The 21,586-nt window shown below is 44.0% G+C and overlaps 1 protein-coding gene across 1 annotated transcript; it reads left to right on the forward strand.

The window, feature by feature from the left end:
- Positions 1-1,606: 1,606 nt before the first annotated feature.
- Positions 1,607-17,476, forward strand: LOC311149842 (homeobox protein aristaless-like 3; the record flags this gene model as incomplete). The annotated part of the gene is made up of 4 exons (XM_084187079.1): positions 1,607-1,970; positions 11,290-11,567; positions 16,354-16,461; positions 17,114-17,476. 4 exons carry the CDS (start codon positions 1,607-1,609, stop codon positions 17,474-17,476), a joined length of 1,113 nt encoding a protein of 370 aa, XP_084043205.1.
- Positions 17,477-21,586: the final 4,110 nt, after the last annotated feature.

A 21,586-nucleotide genomic window follows, 5' to 3' on the forward strand; every position in this document is an offset into this window, starting at 1 on the left:
GTGTAGGGGCTTTCTAATGTATCTGATTTATTTCATTCGATATTTTGAACAGTTATTCTAAATATCTTCAGTTTCTATTTACCTCGGACCTCTGAAATAATCAACTGCTCGTTTGTTTTGAACTTTTTTATTTGCAATTCTCAAATTGCAACTGAGTTATTGCATAACATTTGTTAAATGTCAATTTATTGGTGCCCGATTTGATTTCATGCTATTTCCTTTGTTGTTGTTTTGAACTCAGGAAAAACGTTTTTTTTTATTTGTTTTTTTAAATAATTGGATACAAGCAAATGCCACAAGAAAGCAAGAAATATCTATATCGATTTGAAAAACTCTCCACAAATATTATTACCATTACCCAACTAAAACATGTAATAGATCAACAATTTCACACTGACAAAATTAAATGTTGGTCTCAGCGTATCGATATGTTTGATAATATAGACTAGGGAATGAATATTCACACTGGTCTTATAATATTTTGTTAATTACATAGCTATTATTGTTATGATCATTATGAAATCAAGTGTCTTGTAGGCCAAAGGATGCAGACACCAGAGGATGCAGATGACCAACACTGTCTACACGCTCAGACTTTGTTGGGACATGGAAGTGGTCAAAATAATTCCTTCTGTATCAGATTTATTTGTACTATATGCCTTATTTGACTACCCCAGAAGTAGATAGTCAAATCCTGTTGCTATTATTTACTTGAACGGTTGGTTCTATGATATCCTGCGTTTTTTCAATGATGGGGAAAAAAAAAAGCTGTCGCATTACTAAGTTATCTCGTCTATTCAGTAGATTTTAAGTGATATTTATCTTCAACCAAAACGCTTTAGTTCAGTTTAGTTGAAAATGTAGCCATAGCGTTTCAAATGATTTCTTATTTGCCTAACAAATGGTACACCATGTTTTTTTCAAATCGCTCAATCTATTTCGGCAGTGTAATCCTGAAATGATGGGTATTCTAATAACATTTAGATTAGAAATGCATACAAAAAAAGAACAACGAAATTTGAGGTTGCTTGTGAATCAAGCGTTATTCATGGTTTAGCCAATAGTTTATGAGCTAAGCTAATGCAAGAGATATTCATAGACATCCCCAACATGCCCTGACCTCAATCACAATCATTTATTGTTGCATTGACATTAATACAGCCAGGTGGGTCTAAAAGAATGTAACCCGTAAAACACAGTGAAGAAAATGAGGGGAGCATTGGCAACATTATTTTCCTTAGACGTATTTGGCCATTTGGCACTGAACATAACAAAAGGCCTGGATGTGTGCGTAATGTGCCTTGCGTAAAATGCTCTCTCTATCCCTGCCCTATTTGTAATCTGTTTGTTTTTGTAACAAACTGAAAGAGGAGTTCGGTGGTTAATTGTAGCGACAGGAACCACACGTGATTGAATTGTTGGCGGATTATAGGCCTATCAGCCCGCTGTCCCGCCTGGTCCTCCCTGTTTCACGGGTCTTTGTTCCTGATCTTCTAAATCCCACCCATTTGAAATGAAGAGAAGAAGAAGAAAAAACTCACTCTCGCACAGGCGCTTTGCTTTCACTGTAACCGGTAGTCGTTAAAGTGCGTTCCGGACCGACCTCATGATGGAGACGGATAGTTGTTTGTCTTTCTCTTCGCGGTCAAACCGGACACCACCAGAGAACTCACCGGGTTTGGAGCAGCATAGTTCCTCGGGTTCGTTTCTTCCCTGCGAGGAACTTCAGAAAACCACACACCTTCCTCTCGCGCACCGTCTGAGTCTCCGGGGTCAGGGTGACTTCTACAGCTCGAGCTCCATGGGACGGTTTAATGACGGCGCACCAGCGGACTTTACGCACCGGGCAGCTTCCACCAACCCTCGCGCCTCGCCCAACAAACATAGCAAATATATGGAAAATATTAATCAGGACCAAAAGGGTTTATCAATAAGCGGGAAGGGCTCGTTTTATGAAAACAACTCGGAGGGTAAGTGGAGATTTTATTAAAATTATCAAAATCAAGGCCATCAGTGTGAGGCTAACTGTGAAAAAGTTATAGCCTAGGTATACGAAAATAGGGGAAAATGCAATAATAATAATCATAATAATTATAATAGTTATGTATTTACCTAAATGATATAGGCCTAACTGAATAATTTCCTATTGCGTGTGGAAACCGTTTGACTTGTCAAACATGCAATATCCATCGTGAAAAATAAACATACCCGTGATAAGATAATTGAGACCAAGATTTGTTGCCAGCTACCTCAAATTGTTTCAACATTGCATTTTCCCCTATTTTGTAGACCTGAGGAGACTCAGATAAATATATTTGCAGGGTTTCTTTGGCGCTGCACATAGCCTATGCATTTTTTCATGGCCTTGGATAAAAACGTCTTCACACTGTAAAAAAATAGTTATACTTTTTTTTTTATGAAGTAACTATTTGCGTATTTTGAGTATTTCCAACATGAGGTATTCTTATGTATGATATACTTTACTTTTGGTGTTTCACAAACACTAATATATTAAATCCAGCGTCTAAAAAATGATTTGTTCCCAAAAGATTGTATCAATTCCAAAACTGTTACTATTCTTTAGATCTACTTCGTCTTTTTGTTGAAAAAAAAAGTATTCGATTATTTGATATTTTAACACACGTTAGCAGGGATTGTTGAACACAGCAGTGGAGGTAGAATTGCAAGCGTTGTAAGATTAAGGGTTGTGCGCGGTTATGCACATGACCTTGTTGATAGTGGGAATGGGTAATCTCATTTTTGAACGTAAATTTGCCCGGAGGTTTTGATATCCGTTCATCATGAACCATTACACATCATAGCACAACAAACTGCTTAATACTGCTATAGAAATATGCTTTTCTTTTTTCAAACATGAATATAATGTTGTTTAAGAGTATCATAAAATCACCCCAAAAAATAAATTACCCACAATCCTCTAAAAACGGAGCCACATGGCAAGTTTTTGAAAAAACAAAAAAGTATTAAGTTGAGAGTAAATATTATTAAAATGTTATCAATGAAACAGAGTATATTAAATTAAATTCACATTTTCGAATGTAATGCTTTTTGAACACATACAAATGAAGTAAGGTATTCAAATATTGAAGTAAAACCAGAAACCTACATTTTTATGTGAAAATCATAGATGATTTTTTTTTTGGGGGGGGGGGTAATATTTACTAAGCCCCTGAATCATTTTGTATAGTGCAATGATCGTGATTCCTTTTCACCAAATGTCTGTTTTTAATTGTTCACCTTAAAGTCTATTATTATTTAGCTTGTTTTATATAATTTAGGATAACGTTCCAAAGGATCATCAAAGGACTGATGTTTGTTAGTACACACAGCAGGCCCCGGTTGAAGAAATCCCTCAAAAATAACGGAATGACTTTGTAGAGCTGGGCCTCGTTTCCCAGTTGCGATGTAACTTAAGCATTACGATGATCGTACCAGTTGCATCGTTATTTATGAGGCAACTTTTTAAGTGTTTCCCAAACAAGCAAGTAGAGATAACTTTCACTAAGTGCGTCGTTAGATCCTGTGTCGTGTCGATAGACCTACTGATAGGATCGGAAGAAAAGCAACGCTGCTGTCGGATCAGCTTTCTCCATTCAAATCTTACCTTAACATTAGAATTATTACACAATACTGACTACGGATCAGCTCCTATAGAGATATTACCACCTTCCGGAGACACTTGAAACCCTACCTCTTTAAGGAATACCATGAATAGTCTAACAGTAATAATTCTACCCCCCCCCCCCCCACACACACACACACACAGTGGTGGTTGTCCCACTGGCTATCCTAAGTTGATTGCACCAATTTGTAAGTCGCTCTGGGTAAGAGCGTCTGCTAAATGACTTGAATGTAAATGTCAATATTACCACCTGCAAATATTGAGGTGGCTTATTAAGCTTACCCGATAATAATGCACTAAATCACAGATTGGGCACATCATTGCGTACATCTTGTCACACATCATGAAACATATTGAGACACTAGCCTCGTGGCAAAATAAAGCTCAATATGATTGAAATATATCGGCCTATTTAGGCCTAGCCTATTTATCTTTTAATGCAGTCATCTCAGTTTTCATTTGAAGCATTGTTTTATCTTTCACTTGTTTTGTAACAATTGCAAATACTTTGGCAACTTTGTATTTGTAGTCAACTTTGTTCTGAAGTTATCGGCGGCGGTCACAGTCAGACAGATACCCAGCCTAAACAACAGCCAGGACAGGTCACCCGTGATACAAGTCAGTATTTGACGGTCATCCATGTCTGAGGAGGTAGGGAGGCAACAGTGAGCGCTCTTACCTTCAAGTAGGTTTCGGTTTTGTTAGGGTGTTGTTGGGGTGTTGTTAGGGTGTTGTTGGGGTTTTGTTAGGGTGTTGTTGTTGGGGGTGGCGGAAGTTCCTAAGCATCAGCCTCTGATTCCAAAGGTCACAAGTTTGAATCCAGAAATAAGCAGATGTTTTTGAGGTATTTGTTTTAAGCCTATCCCAAACCTTACCCCCTACCTTAACCATTCAGAGTTAATGCCTAACCTTAAGATTTCGGAGTTAATGCCTAAACTTAACCTAAACCTTTAAAAAGTCGCAGTTTAATGCCTAAACCTAACCTTAAACAATTCGAAAATTGACATTTGCAACATCTTCGAAAATGGAAGTTTGAGAAACATGGCTGAACGTCTAATTCTGACGTGAGACTGTGAGAGCTAGTTGCCTAAACATCTTGATTCTCTGTTTAGCGGAGATCTTCTGTGAATAAAGTGACGCGGAAGGGCAAAAAAAGATCTAAGGATGCACTTTGGATGCTCTATGAGTGGTCTGGATCACTCGTAGATGTGCGAAGGTTTTTAACAGCAACGTTACTAACGAAAATTCTGGGAAACAGCTCGGCTACTAAAGATACATCGTAAAATGGTTCTAACGATGATATATCTTAACGCTACGAAGGCTCTGGGAAACAAAGCGCTGGATGCTGCTATGCCTTCGTCAGTCTAACATCTTGAATTAGGCCTATATTTTGTATCTTGCGAGCTCCTTTTCAGAACTTAATTGTTTTGGTGAACCTAATTTCTCCAATGTTGCTCTATCGAATTATTATAAAATAAAAAGTGAATAAAATGTTAAAACACGAATATAAAGCCATGGCATAATATAGGTCTAGACAACTACTACATAATATATCGAGCCCACGGTATTTGGCTAGGCCTACTCATATTCATGTGCAACGATATCTAAAAACGTCATTATTGGAGCCTGAGCCGTCTAGGTGCGTGATTACTCTAGGTCTAGGTCACGTGTAGCTCAGTTGGTAGAGCATGGCGCTTGCAACGCCAGGGTTGTGGGTTCGATACCAACGGTGGGCCAGTATGAAAACATGTATTCTCTAACTGTAAGTCGCTCTGGATAAGAGCGTCTGCTAAATGAGTAAAATGTTTAAAAAATTACGGCGTCGGTGCAGGAAGCTTCCACCGTGCCATACACGTTTTATAAACTCACCAATCCCGTGCATCCTTCACAAAATACAGCTGGAGTTCATTTTTAAATAGATAATGTTTCTTATTCAGAAGTGATGTTTTGTTTCTGAAGAGCTAAAAAAGTTACACATTTCCAAATGAGATTCTCAAGGTGTGCTTTATGCAACAGGCCCTATTTGCAAATATTGACTCTGGAACCCCCTGTCCATTTGTTGTTTACGTCATACTATCATATTTAAACCACATTCAGAACATTCTCTAAATAATTATAAACTTAAAGAACTAGATTAACTTAAAGATTAGATTCTTTGGCGTGAGGCGTGCACCAACACAGCATTCCAACGTTGAAACACTTTGTTAAACTTAATATCCCACCAACTCAAGTCTTAGGAAATGACGTGGTTCTTCAGTATTATTTATTGATGTTTGTAATCTATCCTCTAAAGTTGCCAATTAAGGGATGTGAGTTCTGATAAGGGACAGTGATATCCGTATGAAGAATAACATACAGCAGTCTGATTCATGTTATTGCCAAAGACAGCCCTGTGATAGAGCAGAGATCCTCCATCTCTACAATTCATCTTTATTTGCAATATAGATCATAGCATGGTCTGATTTAAAATGGCCTTGATAATATTCTATTTCCTGTAATACTTTTTTATGAAGTTCACAGAAGTAACAAGTGAAGGTAGACCAAACAATCAGTTAGTGTTTTTACTGATATCAAGTTTTTAAATTAATTATTAAGTGATTCAAATTCGTAATTCTGTTACCAAATTGGTAACGGAATTACCATAAAGTAGAGTACAGTACTGTACAGTAGAGTAGAGTACAGTAGAGCACACTAGAGTAGAGTACGGTATAATGTACTGTATTGAACATATCTACTGTACTGAACTCTACTCTGCTGTGCTGTGCTGTACTCTACTGTGCTCTACTGTGATGTCCAAACTTGTGAAACATAGACGTTTATAATTGGTTCAGATTTTTCTGTGTAAATTGTTAAAAGTAGTCCTTGTGCAAAGAGCTGTACGGTTTGTTGAACTTTGAAATCAATGGTTTTTGTTTGGCATGCATTTTAAAGGGAAACATCTGAGTCGAAGCGCAATTCCGTTACCATGGAATTGCCCTTTTATGAACATTAACATTTACGTTTTCGTCATTTAGCAGACGCTCTTATCCAGAGCGACTTACAAATTGGTGGGTTTTCATTAAACTTTTTGAAATACGGGTTGTTGACCATATAAGACTGGAGATACAGAGAGACCCAAATATTAGTATGATTAGAATACTTTTTTTTGGGACAAGAGAATCCATTTGGTTTCAGTCTGTGAACTCTAAAGAAGTTTAACCTGAGTGTTGGTTTTCTGGGTCAGATTTGAGTAGAGATATGGTGTGTCCACATGACACTTCATTGCTCTCCAACATTCTGGGGCACAGTCAGACTCACACACCTTCAAAGGCAGACTAGTCTTCCTGTTTTGTCTATCGGTGCATGGAAGGGGGAGGGTTAGGGTTTAGGGGATGGCAGAGCAGGGAGATGGAATAGCACGTAGCATAAAAATGTTATATAAAGAAGTATATGAGTGTAGTGAGTTAGGGGAATGTTGAATTGACCAGGTATTCCTAACCCCAGATCTCAGTATAGTGAGTTAGGGGAATGTTGAATTGACCAGGTATTCCTAACCCCAGATCTCAGTATAGTGAGTTAGGGGAATGTTGAATTGACTAGGTATTCCTAACCCCAGATCTCAGTATAGTGAGTTAGGGGAATGTTGAATTGACCAGGTATTCCTAACCCCAGATCTCAGTATAGTGAGTTAGGGGAATGTTGAATTGACCAGGTATTCCTAACCCCAGATCTCAGTATAGTGAGTTAGGGGAATGTTGAATTGACCAGGTATTCCTAACCCCAGATCTCAGTATAGTGAGTTAGGGGAATGTTGAATTGACCAGGTATTCCTAACCCCAGATCTCATGCATGTTGACATTTCTTGGATTGCACAGTCAAAAAATGAACAAATATAAAATTATTTAAACAATTATTTTTCCATTTGGAAAAGTTAAACTACAAAACTGCTATTTCATTAGAACTTGTTAGTAATGCTTCAATATTTCAATCTTCATTATCTAATCTACATAAGAAGTCAATTCTAAGAAACTGTTAAACCCAACGCAACGCTCCCAAAATTTGACATCTGATCATGGAGCACTTCATGTACAGAACAGCTCACATTTCCCCAATGATGACAGTATACTACACTGAACCAAAATATAAAACGCAACATGTAAAGTGTTGGTCCCATGTTTCATGAGTTGAAATAAAAGATCCCAGAAATGTTCCATATGCACAAAAAGCTTATTTCTCTCAAATGTTGTGCATACATTGGTTTACATCCCTGTTAGTGAGCATTTCTCCTTTGCCAAGATAATCCATCCACCTGACAGGTGTGGCATATCAAGAAGCTGATTAAACAGCATGATCATTACACAGATGCACCTTGTGCTGGGGACAATATAAAGCCATTCTAAAATGTGCAGTTTTGTCACACAATGCCACAGATGTCTCAAATCTTGAGGGAGCGTGCAATTGGGCATGCTGACTGCAGGAATGTCCACCAGAGCTGTTGCCAGATAATTTAATGTTAATTTCTCTACCAAAGTTGTTTTAGAGAATTTGGCAGTATGTCCATTCGGCCTCACAATTGCAGACCACATTTAACCACGCCAGCCCGAGGACCACCACATCCAGCATCTTCACCTGCGGGATCATCTGAGACCAGCCAGCCGGACAGCTGATGAAACTGTGGGTTTGGACAACCAAAGAATTTCTGCACAAACTGTCCGAAACCGTCTCAGGTAAGCTCATCTGCGTGCTCGTCGTCCTCACCAGGGTCTTGACCTGACTGCAGTTTGGCGTTGTAACCGACTTCAGTGGGCAAATGTTCACCTTCGATGGCCACTGGCACACTGGAGAAGTGTGCTCTTTACAGATGAATCCCGGTTTCAACTGTAGCGGGCAGATGAATGTGTATGGCGTCATTTGGGCGAACGGTTTGCTGATGTCAACATTGTGAACAGAGTGCCCCATGGTGGCGGTGGGGTTATGGTATGGGCAAGCATAAGCTACGGACAACGAACACAATTGCATTTTATCAATGGCAATTTGAATGCACAGAGATACCGTGATGAGATCCTGAGGCCCATTGTCGTGCCATTCATCCGCCGCCATCACCTCATGTTTCAGCATGATAATACACGGTCCCATGTCGCAAGGATCTGTACACAATTCCTGGAAGCTGAAAATGTCCCAGTTCTTCCATGGCCTGCATACTCATCAGACATGTCATCCATTGAGCATGTTTGAGATGCTCTGGATCAATGTGTACGACAGCGTGTTCCAGTTTCCGCCAATATCCAGCAACTTCGCACAGCCATTGAAGAGGAGTGGGACAACATTCCACAGGCCACAATCAACAGCCTGATCAACTCTATGTGAAGGAGATTGGTCACGCTGCATGCGGCAAATGGTGGTCACACCAGATATTGACTGGTTTTCTGATCCACGCCCCTACATTTTTTTTAAAGGGATCTGTGACCAGTCATGTAAAATCCATAGATTAGGACCCTAATGAATTTATTTCAATTGACTGATTTCCTTATATGAACTGTAACTCAGTAAAATCTTTGAAATTGTTGCATGTCAGGTTTATATTTTTGTTCAGTGTAGAACAAAGACGGTGACTCCATACTATAAGTCTATACTCACATTGGTCCCATTTTGACATTATCTCGAACGTATAGTGTTGTAATGCTTTTCACATACATCTCCAATTACACCAGAGGCAGAGAGGACGAGGGAGAATGCTAAACTACAGCATGTCTCCTGTCTGTTTTTAACTACTTATTCTTGGACTGTAAAATCTTAACAACCGCTTTCTAATCTCTTGGCAATGATGAACTATGGTGTGAGGTTGGATCTATTCTAAACCCCTGGGCCCCTGTTCCCTATTTAGTGCACTACTTTAGTGCACTACTTTAGTGCACTACAGAGCCCCATCGGCCCTCGTCAAAAGTAGTGCACTATATAGGGAATAGGGCTTTTATTTTAGACGTAGGACAGGAATGTAGTAGTGTTGTGGTGAAAATAAAATATCTGTCTCTTTGGGACAGAAATTGAATCAGGACTATGCTGAATGACTGCTCTCAACTGTCCTCTGAGTGAGCCTGCTTATAGGACAAATAATTATCTTCTGGGACCTCATCATTAACATGAAGAACAACATCCAAACACAGCCAGAGTGAAACCTCCATAATGGTTTAGTCCAGTGACATCCATAATGGTGTTGTCCAGTCATCCAAACACACCCAGAGTCCATAATGGTGTTGTCCAGTCATCCAAACACACCCAGAGTCCATAATGGTGTTGTCCAGTCATCCAAACACACCCAGAGTCCATAATGGTGTTGTCCAGTCATCCAAACACACCCAGAGTCCATAATGGTACTGTCCAGTCATCCAAACACACCCAGAGTCCATAATGGTACTGTCCAGTCATCCAAACACACCCAGAGTCCATAATGGTACTGTCCAGTCATCCAAACACACCCAGAGTCCATAATGGTACTGTCCAGTCATCCAAACACACCCAGAGTCCATAATGGTACTGTCCAGTCATCCAAACACACCCAGAGTCCATAATGGTACTGTCCAGTCATCCAAACACACCCAGAGTCCATAATGGTACTGTCCAGTCATCCAAACACACCCAGAGTCCATAATGGTGTTGTCCAGTACAGTTACAAGGAAGTGGCTTTTATCACATAAATGATCTGTGTCTGTGGCTGTGTCATATCCATCACATATCGGACCATGCCTTGTTATTTCAACACACAATCATATTTTGGATCAAATTTGGTCAAATGTCTAACTTTCTAAATGGAATAATAACTCCAATGATTTGAGACTCACAATGTCACAAATGTGTTCTTACAATAAGAGATATCACATAGCGACATTTTCAGTCTTCAGTTGGAATAATCTGTAATATCTTCTGTCCATAAAATGATCCCAAACACCAGCTCCATGTGAACCCCCCCCCCCCCCCATTACCCAAAACACATCAGTTTGAGTCCTGCTCAGTGGTTCATGACCTTCATTTAATGTGGGTCAAAACAAACAGTGTTGCAGTGGTCTGGAATGTTGTGTCTGGTCAGATCTGATTAAACCATAATAAGGAGACTTCAAAACTAAAATACTAAATGAAGATGAAGAAAACGCATACATGTTTATTTCCAACTCTTATCTCATACAGATTTAGTGTTGTAGTAAAACGATTCCGTCAGCAGCTCACTTAATGTTGGCACACATACTTGCTTGTCTTGTCGTCGTGGCTCATCAGGCCTGTTCTTCTCTTCACCTCATATTAGGGGGCTGTAAGAGATCAGGGGGACCCCTGAGACAACATGGGAACGTTCGCTACTTTCTAACCCAACGTGCTCCTCCAGATCTTAGCCATATCTCCTGAGAAAAGACAAGCCTGCGTGGCTGCATCCTGTTTACTATAATGGAGAATATTCCATTGCTGCCTCAGTGGACGTTCATGAACCAGCTCTAGTCTGCCTTAGGTTGGCTGTTTTTAATCTGAACATCTCTATGTGACAATGTTACCAGTGGTAGACATCGGAGCCTCGCTTAAACGCAACAATTTACTTTTTTTGGCACGCAAACGCACACACACACGCACTTTCTCATAGTAAGCCCTATCTTCCTCCTTTCTCTCTCTGCACCCTGCCTCAGCCAGAGAGAAGGTGGGTCCCAAGCCCATGGGTTACCCAGTGATTGGCTCAGACTGCTGCGTCAAGATGAAGGAGCCAACCAATGGTCTCCAAAAAGGGGACTCGATCGCAGACTCCATCGACCTATCAGGCAAGAACAAGAAGCGTCGTAACCGCACCACCTTCAGCACCTTCCAGTTGGAGGAGCTGGAGAAGGTGTTTCAGAAGACTCACTACCCTGACGTTTACGCCCGGGAACAGCTGGCCCTCAGGACCGAACTCACAGAGGCCCGTGTACAGGTAATCCCCCTTTTACTCACATTCTACACATCCTACAGTCCCCTATCCTGGCCACTACAGTAACTATCTCAGTCCCCTATCCTGGCCGCTACAGTAACTATCTCAGTCCCCTATCCTGGCCACTACAGTAACTATCTCAGTCCCCTATCCTGGCCACTACAGTAACTATCTCAGTCCCCTATCCTGGCTGCTACAGTAACTATCTCAGTCCCCTATCCTGGCTGCTACAGTAACTATCTCAGTCCCCTATCCTGGCCGCTACAGTAACTATCTCAGTCGCCTATCCTGGCCGCTACAGTAACTATCTCAGTCCCCTATCCTGGCCGCTACAGTAACTATACCAGTCCCCTATCCTGGCCGCTACAGTAACTATCTCAGTCCACTATCCTGGCTGCTACAGTAACTATCTCAGTCCCCTATCCTGGCTGCTACAGTAACTATCTCAGTCCCCTATCCTGGCTGCTACAGTAACTATATCAGTCCCCTATCCTGGCTGCTACAGTAACTATCTCAATCTCCTATCCTGGCCGCTACAGTAACTATCTCAGTCCCCTATCCTGGCCGCTACAGTAACTATCTCAGTCCCCTATCCTGGCTGCTACAGTAACTATCTCAGTCCCCTATCCTGGCCGCTACAGTAACTATCTCAGTCCCCTATCCTGGCCGCTACAGTAACTATCTCAGTCCCCTATCCTGGCCGCTACAGTAACTATCTCAGTCCCCTATCCTGGCCGCTACAGTAACTATACCAGTCCCCTATCCTGGCCGCTACAGTAACTATCTCAGTCCCCTATCCTGGCTGCTACAGTAACTATCTCAGTCCCCTATCCTGGCTGCTACAGTAACTATCTCAGTCCCCTATCCTGGCTGCTACAGTAACTATCTCAGTCCCCTATCCTGGCTGCTACAGTAACTATATCAGTCCCCTATCCTGGCTGCTACAGTAACTATCTCAATCTCCTATCCTGGCCGCTACAGTAACTATCTCAGTCCCCTATCCTGGCCGCTACACTAACTATCTCAGTCCCCTATCCTGGCTGCTACAGTAACTATCTCAGTCCCCTATCCTGGCTGCTACACTAACTATCTCAGTCCCCTATCCTGGCTGCTACACTAACTATCTCAGTCCGCTATCCTGGCCGCTACAGTAACTATCTCAGTCCCCTATCCTGGCTGCTACAGTAACTATCTCAGTCCCCTATCCTGGCCGCTACAGTAACTATCTCAGTCCCCTATCCTGGCCGCTACAGTAACTATCTCAGTCCCCTATCCTGGCTGCTACAGTAACTATCTCAGTCCCCTATCCTGGCCGCTACAGTAACTATCTCAGTCCACTATCCTGGCTGCTACAGTAACTATCTCAGTCCCCTATCCTGGCCGCTACAGTAACTATCTCAGTCCCCTATCCTGGCTGCTACACTAACTATCTCAGTCCCCTATCCTGGCTGCTACACTAACTATCTCAGTCCGCTATCCTGGCCGCTACAGTAACTATCTCAGTCCCCTATCCTGGCCGCTACAGTAACTATCTCAGTCCCCTATCCTGGCTGCTACAGTAACTATCTCAGTCCCCTATCCTGGCTGCTACAGTAACTATCTCAGTCCCCTATCCTGGCTGCTACAGTAACTATATCAGTCCCCTATCCTGGCTGCTACAGTAACTATCTCAATCTCCTATCCTGGCCGCTACAGTAACTATCTCAGTCCCCTATCCTGGCCGCTACACTAACTATCTCAGTCCCCTATCCTGGCTGCTACAGTAACTATCTCAGTCCCCTATCCTGGCTGCTACACTAACTATCTCAGTCCCCTATCCTGGCTGCTACACTAACTATCTCAGTCCGCTATCCTGGCCGCTACAGTAACTATCTCAGTCCCCTATCCTGGCTGCTACAGTAACTATCTCAGTCCCCTATCCGCTACAGTAACTATCTCAGTCCCCTATCCTGGCCGCTACAGTAACTATCTCAGTCCCCTATCCTGGCTGCTACAGTAACTATCTCAGTCCCCTATCCTGGCCGCTACAGTAACTATCTCAGTCCACTATCCTGGCTGCTACAGTAACTATCTCAGTCCCCTATCCTGGCCGCTACAGTAACTATCTCAGTCCCCTATCCTGGCTGCTACACTAACTATCTCAGTCCCCTATCCTGGCTGCTACACTAACTATCTCAGTCCGCTATCCTGGCCGCTACAGTAACTATCTCAGTCCCCTATCCTGGCCGCTACAGTAACTATCTCAGTCCCCTATCCTGGCTGCTACAGTAACTATATCAGTCCCCTATCCTGGCTGCTACAGTAACTATCTCAGTCCCCTATCCTGGCTGCTACAGTAACTATCTCAGTCCCCTATCCTGGCCGCTACAGTAACTATCTCAGTCCCCTATCCTGGCCGCTACAGTAACTATCTCAGTCCCCTATCCTGGCCGCTACAGTAACTATCTCAGTCCCCTATCCTGGCCGCTACAGTAACTATACCAGTCCCCTATCCTGGCCGCTACAGTAACTATCTCAGTCCCCTATCCTGGCTGCTACAGTAACTATCTCAGTCCCCTATCCTGGCTGCTACAGTAACTATCTCAGTCCCCTATCCTGGCTGCTACAGTAACTATCTCAGTCCCCTATCCTGGCTGCTACAGTAACTATATCAGTCCCCTATCCTGGCTGCTACAGTAACTATCTCAATCTCCTATCCTGGCCGCTACAGTAACTATCTCAGTCCCCTATCCTGGCCGCTACACTAACTATCTCAGTCCCCTATCCTGGCTGCTACAGTAACTATCTCAGTCCCCTATCCTGGCTGCTACACTAACTATCTCAGTCCCCTATCCTGGCTGCTACACTAACTATCTCAGTCCGCTATCCTGGCCGCTACAGTAACTATCTCAGTCCCCTATCCTGGCTGCTACAGTAACTATCTCAGTCCGCTATCCTGGCCGCTACAGTAACTATCTCAGTCCCCTATCCTGGCTGCTACAGTAACTATCTCAGTCCCCTATCCTGGCCGCTACAGTAACTATCTCAGTCCCCTATCCTGGCCGCTACAGTAACTATCTCAGTCCCCTATCCTGGCTGCTACAGTAACTATCTCAGTCCCCTATCCTGGCCGCTACAGTAACTATCTCAGTCCACTATCCTGGCTGCTACAGTAACTATCTCAGTCCCCTATCCTGGCCGCTACAGTAACTATCTCAGTCCCCTATCCTGGCCGCTACAGTAACTATCTCAGTCCCCTATCCTGGCTGCTACACTAACTATCTCAGTCCCCTATCCTGGCTGCTACACTAACTATCTCAGTCCGCTATCCTGGCCGCTACAGTAACTATCTCAGTCCCCTATCCTGGCCGCTACAGTAACTATCTCAGTCCCCTATCCTGGCCGCTACAGTAACTATCTCAGTCCCCTATCCTGGCCGCTACAGTAACTATCTCAGTCCCCTATCCTGGCTGCTACAGTAACTATCTCAGTCCCCTATCCTGGCCGCTACAGTAACTATCTCAGTCCACTATCCTGGCTGCTACAGTAACTATCTCAGTCCCCTATCCTGGCCGCTACAGTAACTATCTCAGTCCCCTATCCTGGCCGCTACAGTAACTATCTCAGTCCCCTATCCTGGCTGCTACACTAACTATCTCAGTCCCCTATCCTGGCTGCTACACTAACTATCTCAGTCCGCTATCCTGGCCGCTACAGTAACTATCTCAGTCCCCTATCCTGGCCGCTACAGTAACTATCTCAGTCCCCTATCCTGGCCGCTACAGTAACTATCTCAGTCCCCTATCCTGGCCGCTACAGTAACTATCTCAGTCCCCTATCCTGGCCGCTACAGTAACTATCTCAGTCCCCTATCCTGGCCGCTACAGTAACTATCTCAGTCCCCTATCCTGGCCGCTACAGTAACTATCTCAGTCCCCTATCCTGGCCGCTACAGTAACTATCTCAGTCCCCTATCCTGGCCGCTACAGTAACTATCTCAGTCCCCTATCCTGGCTGCTACAGTAACTATCTCAGTCCCCTATCCTGGCTGCTACAGTAACTATCTCAGTCCCCTATCCTGGTCGCTACAGTAACTATCTCAGTCCCCTATCCTGGCCGCTACAGTAACTATCTCAGTCCCCTATCCTGGCCGCTACAGTAACTATCTCAGTCCCCTATCCTGGCCGCTACAGTAACTATCTCAGTCCCCTATCCTGGCCGCTACAGTAACTATCTCAGTCCCCTATCCTGGCCGCTACAGTAACTATCTCAGTCCCCTATCCTGGCTGCTACAGTAACTATCTCAGTCCCCTATCCTGGCTGCTACAGTAACTATCTCAGTCCCCTATCCTGGCTGCTACAGTAACTATCTCAGTCCCCTATCCTGGCCGCTACAGTAACTATCTCAGTCCCCTATCCTGGCCGCTACAGTAACTATCTCAGTCCCCTATCCTGGCCGCTACAGTAACTATCTCAGTCCCCTATCCTGGCCGCTACAGTAACTATCTCAGTCCCCTATCCTGGCCGCTACAGTAACTATCTCAGTCCCCTATCCTGGCCGCTACAGTAACTATCTCAGTCCCCTATCCTGGCCGCTACAGTAACTATCTCAGTCCCCTATCCTGGCCGCTACAGTAACTATCTCAGTCCAACTGTAATAGTTTGCAGTGCCATCCTGCAAACATTTAATACATCCAGATTATAGGCTACAATATTCATGTGCAGAAAGGCAAAGTAGAAGTGCTGCTCAGGCATCTGAAAGTAAATTATGGTAACATGCCCTCTGATCCCTTTCTCTCTCTCCATTCAGGTGTGGTTCCAGAACCGGCGGGCCAAGTGGAGGAAGAGGGAACGCTACGGGAAGATCCAGGAGGTGCGAAACCACTTTGCTGCTACATACGATATCTCCACCTACCAGGTACACACACAGACACACACTGACACACAGACATACACTGACACACAGACACACTGACACACTGACACACTCTGACACACACTGACACACTCTGATACACACTGACACACTCTGATACACCCTGACACACTCTGACACACTCTGACACACCCTGACACACTCTGATATACCCTGACACACTCTGATACACTCTGATACACTCTGACACACTCTGACACACTCTGATACACACTGATACACTCTGATACACACTGATACACTCTGATACACTCTGACACACTCTGACACACTCTGATACACTCTGATACACACTGACACACTCTGATACACACTGATACACACAGACACACACTGACACACTCTGACACACTCTGACACACTCTGACACACGCTGACACACTCTGACAAACACTGACACACTCTGACACACTCTGACACACTCTGACACACTCTGACACACTCTGACACACTCTGATACACTCTGACACACTCTGACACACTCTGACACACTCTGACACACACCGACACACATAGTTTGTTTTGCTGCTACATACGATATCTCCACCTACCAGGTACTGTCTTCTGACAGGTGGCGTCACACCTTCGCACGCTCGTCCCTTAATCTAATCTGACGTACTCTCTTCCTCTCTAGATGCAGAGCAACCTGTGGCCAGGAGCGGGTGCAGGAGGGGGCGGGGGGTCCGGCGGGGGCGGTGTCCTGGGCCCTGACACCATGTCTTCCTCCTGTATGACCCCCTACCCCCACCCCCACAGCAATCTCTCCTCCATGGGCTTCATGGGCATGCCCCCGTCCTCCAGCCACCCCCACCACCCTCACCATCACTCCCCACACCACCCTGCCATCAACGGCCTCTATTCCCTCCACAGCTTCCCTGGGTCCCTCGGGGGCCACTCCTTTGAGCCGGGGCCAGAGACCGAGTATAAGCCATCCAGCCTGGTGGCCCTGCGGATGAAGGCTAAGGACCCTGGGAGTGTTCTGTCCTGGCATACATGACCACCACAGTGTCAGGGTCAGAGCCCTACTACTGACTGAGCCAATGTACAAACACACACATTCAAACTCATTCTTGTATCCTAGCGACCCCATGGATAGTTATGGCCACATGTGTTTGTGTTCCTGCATGTTGACATAACAGCAGAAGTCAAAACTCTCTCCTGTGGTTCACTACAATATGTACACACACACACACACACACACACACACAGGTATTTTGTGCCTGGGCATTTCCATGTAAAAGGACCAACATTTTAAGTTAATACGAACAGGTCAAATTGGGTGTCAAATAAAAGCTAAGAGTCTATATTTTGGGGAAATTAATGCATAGATACATTTTTCAACCGTTTTCCCATCTAGAACATTTGGCATATGGAAAGGCTTTGATTTCTGGATAAACAGATGGAAAAGGGGTCTTAGAAGACATCTACCCAGAAAAAGTCTTAAAAGGTATCAGAAATACATCAAAACACAGTAATGTTGAAATAAAGACCCCTGCCAACTAAAATATCAACACTTATATTTCGTTTTGGAGAAATGTACCATTTGTAAATGTAAGAAATATTGCCTTGTGCCTTGTAATTCCGTTACCAAACACCCACATATCTTTAAGATATTTTCTCATTTCTCTCCCTCATGAGGAGGGAGTGTTTTTACTGTGTTTTTACTGATATCAAGTTTGTTTTGAATTATTAAGCGATTAAAACTCTAATCACAAACCACAGTTGGATCACCTGCCACTGTCCTCCCTTCCACCGGCATACTGAAATGTTCAGCTCATAACTGTCTTGGATCACCTGCTACTGTCCTCCCTTCCACTGGCATACTGTAATGTTCAGCTCATAACTGTCTTGGATCACCTGCTATTGTCCTCCCTTCCACTGGCATACTGTAATGTTCAGCTCATAACTGTCTTGGATCACCTGCTACTGTCCTCCCTTCCACTGGCATACTGTAATGTTCAGCTCATAACTGTCTTGGATCACCTGCTACTGTCCTCCCTTCCACTGGCATACTGTAATGTTCAGCTCATAACTGTCTTGGATCACCTGCTATTGTCCTCCCTTCCACTGGCATACTGTAATGTTCAGCTCATAACTGTCTTGGATCACCTGCTATTGTCCTCCCTTACTGGCATACTGTAATGTTCAGCTCATAACTGTCTTGGATCACCTGCTATTGTCCTACCTTCCACTGGCATACTGTAATGTTCAGCTCATAACTGTCTTGGATCACCTGCTATTGTCCTCCCTTCCACTGGCATACTGTAATGTTCAGCTCATAACTGTCTTGGATCACCTGCTATTGTCCTCCCTTCCACTGGCATACTGTAATGTTCAGCTCATAACTGTCTTGGATCACCTGCTATTGTCCTCCCTTCCACTGGCATACTGTAATGTTCAGCTCATAACTGTCTTGGATCACCTGCTATTGTCCTCCCTTCCACTGGCATACTGTAATGTTCAGCTCATAACTGTCTTGGATCACCTGCTACTGTCCTCCCTTCCACTGGCATACTGTAATGTTCAGCTCATAACTGTCTTGGATCACCTGCTATTGTCCTCCCTTCCACTGGCATACTGTAATGTTCAGCTCATAACTGTCTTGGATCACCTGCTATTGTCCTCCCTTACTGGCATACTGTAATGTTCAGCTCATAACTGTCTTGGATCACCTGCTTTTGTCCTACCTTCCACCGGCATACTGTAATGTTCAGCTCATAACTGTCTTGGATCACCTGCTATTGTCCTCCCTTCCACTGGCATACTGTAATGTTCAGCTCATAACTGTCTTGGATCACCTGCTATTGTCCTCCCTTCCACTGGCATACTGTAATGTTCAGCTCATAACTGTCTTGGATCACCTGCTATTGTCCTCCCTTCCACTGGCATACTGTAATGTTCAGCTCATAACGGTCTTGGATCACCTGCTATTGTCCTCCCTTCCACTGGCATACTGTAATGTTCAGCTCATAACTGTCTTGGATCACCTGCTATTGTCCTCCCTTCCACTGGCACACCGGACGTCCATGGGACGTTGAATAGTAGTTGAAATTTGATCAGTCCACCCTGGCCTTGATGTTAACGTCCACAGACGGACCGGACTGGACCAAATGTGAACCTATCATAGACATATGTTTCACAAGTTTGGATAGCACAGTGCAGTGCAGTACAGTACAGTGAGTGGAGCACAATACAGTACAATACAGTACAGTACAATACAGTACAGTGCAGTACAATACAGTACAGTGAGTGGAGCACAATACAGTACAGTAAAGACAAGTAGAGTATAGTACAGTAGAGTACAGTATATTGTAGTGAACTATACTATACTCTACTGTACTGAACTCTACTGTACTGTACTGTCAATTCAAATTGTATTGGTTGTGTACACATTATGTTATTGCAGGTGCAGTGAAATGCTAGCTCCAACAGTGCAGTAATACGTAACAATACAGAACAATACACACAAATTCCAAAAAATAAGAAATAAAGAAAAATCAAAAAATATAAATATAGTCCGGAATATAAATATACAGTACATTCAGTATATATATATATATATAATGTTGTGTATAAACATTATGGACAGTATATGAATAGAAAAGGTGTGTACAGCAGTAGTCCTATAGGGTGAGCCTTGACTAGAATGCAGTATATACATAAGAATTGTGTAAAACAGAATGTAAACATCATTAAAATGACCAGTGTTCAATGACTATGTAGATAGGGCAGCAGTCTAGAGTACTGGGCGGTGGCCGGCTAGTAACAGTGGCTAAGGTTCAGGGCAGGGTACTGGACGGAGGCCGGCTAGTGGTGACTATTTACTGCGTGATGGCCTGGCGATAGAAGGTGTTTTTCAGTCTCTCGGTCCCAGCTTTGATGCACCTGTACTGTCTCGGCCTTCAAATAAAAATTTATTTGCCACATGCGCCGAATACAACAGGTGTAGACATTACAGTGAAATGCGTACTTACAAGCCCTTAACCAACAATGCAGTTAAACATTTTAAAAAAAAGTGTTAAGTAAAAAAATTAAAGCAACAGTAAAATAAATGGTTCATTCTAGATGGTAGCTGGGTGAACAGGCTGTGGCTCGTGTGGCTGAGGTCCTTGATGATCTTCTTGGCCTTCCTGTGACACCGGGTGCTGGAGATGTCCTGGAGGGAAAGCAGTGTGTCCCCAGTGATACATTGGGATGACCGCACCACCCTCTGGAGAGCCCTGCGGTTGCGTATGGTGCAATTGCCATACCAGGCGGGGATATAGCCCGACAGGATGCTCTCAATGGTGCACCAAGCCGAATGTATTCAGCCTGCTGAGGTTGAAGTTCTTCACCACAATGTCTGTGTGTATGAATCATTTCAGGTGTCAGTGATGTGCAAGCCGAGGAACTTGAAGCTTTCACCCTCTCCACTGCGACCCCGTCGTTGTGAATGGGGACGTGCTCTCTCTGATGTTTCCTGATTTCCACGATCAGCCCCTTCGTTTTGTTGGCGTTGAGGGAGAGGTTATTTTCCTGGCACCACTCCGCCAGGGCCCTCACCTCCTCCTCCCATGTCTCGTCATCGCAGGTAATCAGGCCTACCACTGTTGTGTCGTCTGCAAACTTGATTGAGTTGGAGACGTTCGTGGCCATGCAGTCATGGTTGAACAGGAAGTACAGGAGGTGGCTGAACACGCACCCCTGTGGGGGCCCCCCGTGTTGAGGATCAGCGTGGCGGAGGTGTTGTTGTCTAACTTCACCACTTGGGGTCAGCCTGTCAGGAAGTACAGGAGGGGTTCAGAACCAGGGTCCTGAGCTGAGTGACGAGGCTTGGAGGGCACTATGGTGTTGAAAGCTGAGCTGTAGTCAATGAACAGCATTGTTACATAGGTATGTATTCCTCTTGTCCAGATGGGATAGGGCAGTGTGCAGTGCGATGGCGATTGTGTCATCCGTGGATCTGTTGCGGCGGTATGCACATTTTGTGGGTTTAGGGTGTCTGGTAAGGTGGAGGTGATATGCTCCTTAACTAGCCACTCAAAGCACTTCGTGATGACAGAAGTGATTGCTACAGGGCAAGGCAATAGTAATTTAGTTCAGTTACCTTCGCTTTCTTGGGTACAGA

This window comes from Coregonus lavaretus (genome assembly GCF_964263955.1).
Source record: "Coregonus lavaretus genome assembly, chromosome: 22".
In the NCBI taxonomy this organism is placed as follows: Eukaryota; Metazoa; Chordata; class Actinopteri; order Salmoniformes; family Salmonidae; genus Coregonus; species Coregonus lavaretus.